Source organism: Anguilla anguilla, chromosome 4 (assembly GCF_013347855.1).
Source record: "Anguilla anguilla isolate fAngAng1 chromosome 4, fAngAng1.pri, whole genome shotgun sequence".
In the NCBI taxonomy this organism is placed as follows: Eukaryota; Metazoa; Chordata; class Actinopteri; order Anguilliformes; family Anguillidae; genus Anguilla; species Anguilla anguilla.
This window is the reverse complement of record NC_049204.1, coordinates 27973191-27978667: the sequence shown is the minus strand read 5'-3', so window position 1 is coordinate 27978667 and position 5477 is coordinate 27973191. Positions and strand designations below refer to the sequence as shown.

Here is a 5477-nt window from a genome sequence, read left to right as displayed (position 1 = left end):
TGCATCTATAATGCAACCCATGCTAGCAGTGGTGAAAGAAACACAGTAAGACAAATGAATGGTCCATTTGAACTTATCTTCACATCAAAGGTGATTAAAGTTCCAAAAGTTACTTACATTAAGCCTGTAGATAACTTAGGCTTTTACAGACCTGAGTAGGTTAGATAAACACTTAGTCTCTGGAAGTATATGTGAGAAGCAATGAGGTGCTGGAGTTCTCAGGAAAGATGTGGCTGGATTTACCCCACTGTAGTGTTATGTACTTTTGGATTCTTTACAATGATGAGACCAGCAGAACCTTTCCTTACTTCCTTTCTAATCGGGCCCTACAAAAACCTAACAATGGAACAGGTAAGCCCTAATTTTTTCCAAAGTAAAAGGTTATTTTGAAAAGTCTCAACAGTTCATTATGTGCAAAATGTTCTATCTCAAAAGTCAAACTGAAAACTAATATAATCACAAGATTGATTAACATCAAGCTTGATGTAACATAAATAACATAAATCTTTCTTTTTTTTTTAACTCTTCTATAGAGATATGGATATACAGCAATATACATGTCTTTCGACTAATTGAAGTGCTGGGGTTTTTGGGAAAGGTAAAAACAAATAATTGTACTAAAGCATGTAATCTTGTTTTTATTTTCCTCTAAGGTTTCAAGAAAGGTGTTTCCAGTATGGACATACACCAACCTTTTCTTCTTGATCCCTGTGTTTTTACTGACAGACATTTTCAGATACAAACCATTTGTGGTTATGCAAGGACTGGCCAACGTGTTGGCTTGGCTCTTGTTATTATTTGGTTCTGGACTGAAGTCTGTTCAATTGGCATTGTTCAGCTATGGCCTGGCTTTGGCAATGGAAGTGGGATACATGTCCTATATTTATAGTGTCGTCCATAAAGAGCACTACCAGAAAGTAACCAGTTATTCCAGGGGAGCTGTACTCCTGGGATATGCAGTTGGTTCTCTCTTGGGTCAAATCCTCGTATCTTTTGGAATATCCCTCTATTGTCTTAATGTCATCACCCTGAGCTTTCTCTCCTTCACCCCATTTATATCCTTGCTGCTGCCTATGCCACGGAAAATCTTGCTGTCTAGGAGCCCAAACATAGACCTTTCGCCAAATTCAAGAGTATCATCCCAGTGTTCCTGCTCTACTCTAATGGAGGCCAGGAGAAGGATTATGAGTGCAATGATGAAGCTAATTGTGGATTGCAAAGAGTGCTATTCATCTGTGACCCTCATTTTCCTGTCCCTGTGGTGGGCAATGGGGAGATGTGGTTTCTATCAGATATCAAACTATGTGCAAATTCTCTGGTCTTCAAAATCCCCTCAGAATTTTACATCATACAATGGGGGTGTTGATGCAGCCTCCACACTTTCAGGTAATGTTTCCTGGCTTTAAATATTGTTAAAGCAATGAGGACAGATAAAAATATAAAGGCCTTTAGTAATATGTATGTTTTTGAACACATGGTCAGTCACCATTATCTACTATTTTAAATGTGATGGATGCTTCCTGTATTTAAAAGAATTGTAGAAAGGAAGCAGTGCTTGGAGTGTTTAGTTTCAGCTGGAAAATTGTGGGTTGCTAGGTGACGTTTGCTGTGATGCCTTAGAACTCCCCGTTGGTGGAGAGGTATAGAATTGCAGAACATATTAATTTAAACTTAAATTAAGAAATGGGTGGATGGGTGGTGTACCATATACATGGGTGTGTGTTCTGGAGTTTATTTAATTTTCTAAATTAAATCACACACTTAATGGTCATCACTAATTTTCTGTAATTCAACAGAATGAAAATGAATGTCAGCTAATTAGCAGACTTCTTCAGAGTAAACCAAACTACCTTTACCTAACATTTGCTTTAGCTGGTATTTGCAGGGCTTTCAAATAATTGTAGGCTAGACAACAATGTTTAAATGATGTTTAATGAATGAAATTAATGTATATGCATGAAATGGGTAGGTTTACAAATATGAAAATATTAATATAAAATATATGTTATATTGTTACATATTGTACTATTGGTATAGAAATGGGAATCAAATGCTTTATCAAAATGAAATGTTTCCTCTGGTGCAGCTTGGATAAATAGAGATAAGGAATGTAGTCCTTCAGGAATAAGGCTACTTCAGTAATTATAGAAAATGTGTTCATGTCTAATGTTTAATTTCTGTCCTTTAATTGCTATATTGTCGAGAAAAGTTTTAATTGAGCAATATGCTATTATCACTTTAATTTTCAATCCCTCTTGTTATAACCCATTACTCATGTAAAATCAGTTTGTCTCTATTAGGACTCATTATTTCCATCTAGAATAGTGGGATTGATCTGTTGTATTAATAATACACTATGTGGTCAGTGGTACTTATGGTATGCATTAGTATTGATCCACAGAGGTGTCATGAGACAATAAGTAATAAGCTTTGCATGAATCAGCCAGTTTTAAGAGCTTCAGGGATACAGTAATGGCCTTGTTTTCTTGGTGAACTGTGCCTACCATTCGCCCACCTTTGGGATTTGGGTGTGCAGGCTCTGTAATCTGCACCATGTCAAAGACAAGGAAAATATACAGTCTATGAATATATAAAATTCACGGTTCAACACCCTGGAACTCAACAGCAAACACACAACATGGGAACGAATGTTTCACTGCAAAGGTCAGGTAAAATATGAAAACAATATTCTGTGGCAATATTAATTCATTAAACTCCCTCATAGCATTTGTGCCACCTTTAAGATAGCCACATTTGTTGTTTTCAATTCATGTTAATCGATGATGATTAATGTTTTCTTTTTCTTCTTGTTCATGAACAGGATTAATTAATATTGCTTCCTACTCTGCATTAAACCATAGGTGCAGCAGCTTCCTTGGCCGTGGGTCATGTGACACTGAACTGGTCTTTGTGGGCAGAGCTGCTTCTCGGATTGTTCTCAGCTATTTCTGCTGGAGTTGTTGCCCTGATGAACCGCACAAGCAATATTTGGATCAGCTATGCATGTTATATAGTGTTCAAATCCTTATACATGCTACTCAATACAATATGCATGTAAGATACACTTTCAATTAACACATGCCCTGCAGGATACCACTACTTGTATACATTCCTAAATCTAACAGAAGTCTAGTTTGTCTCACTTAAATAATAGCCCTCTGAATGCCCTGTTCTTGTCATTACATATTCTTATGTTCTTTGGTCCAAGAATTTCAAATGAGTTCAAGCCCATTAAAATTGGATTTTTTTTAGCTTTCAGATCGCAAAAAAACTCAAAACGGAGAGTTATGCGCTGATGTTTGGAATTAACACTTTTGTGGCAGTCGCATTACAGACTATTCTGATGGCTACTGTTATCAACACCAAAGGTTTTGTGTTACCTCTTGCTACTCAGGTAAGTAAAATGGAAAGGAACACATTCCCATCTGCCCAAGGGGTGTTTTTTATTAATCAATAAACTGGAAATTATATAAAGATGTTTCCTTCTGCAGCATGAAGTATAACTATGTTAGAATATGTCAATAATAAAATAACTAAAATAATTGTTTTATAAGGAATTACCTCTCTGTCCAGACATTTATCATGTTTAATTATTTTTTGGCTTTTAGAAAACTAATGGATAAATAGTGGGTATATCTCATCCTTTGTTTCCTAATTCTGATCGCAGAGGCTTTGGCAAGAGGTTATTTGTCATTGTTAGTGTCTGAACCTTCTATCTCCTGGTTTTTCAGTACTATATCTATGCCGCATACTTTGCAACCATCGCTATGATTTTCCTGATTCGAGGAGTATACACTTTGCTTCATCTGAGGCGCAATCTGTCAGATGATGGAAGCTCCATTCACACTAACAATGAGAGAAGTTCGCACCTACCTGAAAATTCCCAGCTGTGATGTACGCTCTCTCGTGTGAAACAGGAAACATAAAGTAATGCACCGTGCAGAAGGGATAAATGTATGTATGAGTGTACTGTTTCTTTTGGGGGGTTTTTTGTCTGTACTTCAAACAATAAGACTGTATTTGTAAAAGTGATGTCATTTCTACAACAGACCACAAGAGTGCACAAAAACTCCATAAAAATAGTTAGGTCAAAGAATAATTTGTCTTCTGTTTTGCCAATATTTAAAATCACTTGCTATATTTTTTGTCTCATCATAAAAACATGTTTTGATAATTGGCTTTTATAAGCTGCTGACTGATGAAGCACAAGAGGGGTTAACATTTCTAGATATTTCCAGCAGTTTGGTGCATGTGCTATATTGTTTGGAGCTCCTGTCTTGGTTAGAAGCCAGCCTTGAGAGTTGTGGGTTTGAATCAGTTAGAAGCAACACATATTTATGGCGAGAGATTAGTTTCAACATTATATACAAATGTGTGTATTATGATCCATAAATAAGAGACAAGTCACAAATGTGTTTCTCTATCCACAAACAAATATCTGTCATTGATTTGTAAAAATGCATTACATTTAGGCTACACCCTCCCCTCCCCCATTCTGACACTTCACACAATGGGTAACCCTTCAATAAATATTTAAATTGTTCCAAATTTTTGCTGCGTGTTTCATTTTTATAAGTTGACAGAGGCAGAAAAGCTGAACCGGCTGCAGTCACTGTCATGCAAAGTCACCACCCACGCCCTATTTTAAGGCAGGAAAAATATAACATGTATAACATGTACATAGAAGTTTAAGATTACTGTGTTTACTGTGTTCAGGTGTTTCTAGCAAGGCATGCATGCTTCAGATGTCACACGTGTCATTAGCACTTGAAATTACATTAATCTTGTGCTGCTTGAATCCTGTCTGTAATTTTCCAAAAGAATGACTGACTTCAGGGAAACTACAGCTGCCAATTCTGATATAACTGCCATGGAAGGTAAATTTGTGAAGAAATTATCCATACTGGAGGTTGCATGTCCATTTCCCAGAGAGAAAATTACATTATCAAACTTTGTTTGTGAAATAAAATATTAACACTTTCATTAATTTGTTAACCAAAGTTAAGGACAAATTTTATCTTAATGTATGTCAGTTTCCCTACAAATTATGCTTTCTTACCAGGGGAATTGAAACTCACAAGGAAGCTATTGTGTTCCGTCATGTACAAACAGAAATCTGCAAAATATTTCCTTTTTGGCAATGCATCGGGATTTATTATATAATATGGAGGGCAATGATGTAGCCATTTTCTGTTCAGTTGTAAAGTATGCAGTCAGTTCCAGTCTGAATATCAAAGGAAATGGCACTGTGTGAACAGAGTAGCATTTGTCTGCTTCTTGCCCACCTTGCGTATGAGAGTTGTAGTGTCTCACAAAGTAGTTTACCTCTCACCAGGCAGGCTGTAGTGCCATAAGGGCTTAATGCAAACACACCCCACATATACAGTATCCAGTATTAAGACTTAGCCATCATGGCCTCACAGTATTTCCTCTGAGAAAAGAAAGCCACTTTGCAGTTCATCAATAGTGTATAGCAA

At 36.5% G+C, this 5477-nt stretch overlaps 1 protein-coding gene across 1 annotated transcript; it reads left to right on the top strand.

Moving 5' to 3' along the window:
- Window positions 1-201: 201 nt before the first annotated feature.
- Window positions 202-3893, top strand: LOC118225272 (thiamine transporter 2-like). The gene is made up of 3 exons (XM_035413441.1): window positions 202-351; window positions 654-1133; window positions 3732-3893. The coding sequence occupies exons 1-3, from the start codon at window positions 202-204 to the stop codon at window positions 3891-3893; spliced, it is 792 nt and encodes a 263-aa protein (XP_035269332.1).
- Window positions 3894-5477: the final 1584 nt, after the last annotated feature.

What these genes read in the sequence shown, in the direction of transcription:
- LOC118225272 (XM_035413441.1), top strand. Translation starts at nt 202, where the DNA reads ATGAGGTGCTGGAGTTCTCAGGAAAGATGTGGCTGGATTTACCCCACT. An exon ending in AAAACCTAACAATGGAACAG is followed by an intron (nt 352 to 653) that starts GTAAGCCCTAAT and finishes TTTTCCTCTAAG; the next exon opens with GTTTCAAGAAAGGTGTTTCC. An exon ending in ACCTTTCGCCAAATTCAAGA is followed by an intron (nt 1,134 to 3,731) that starts GTATCATCCCAG and finishes CTGGTTTTTCAG; the next exon opens with TACTATATCTATGCCGCATA.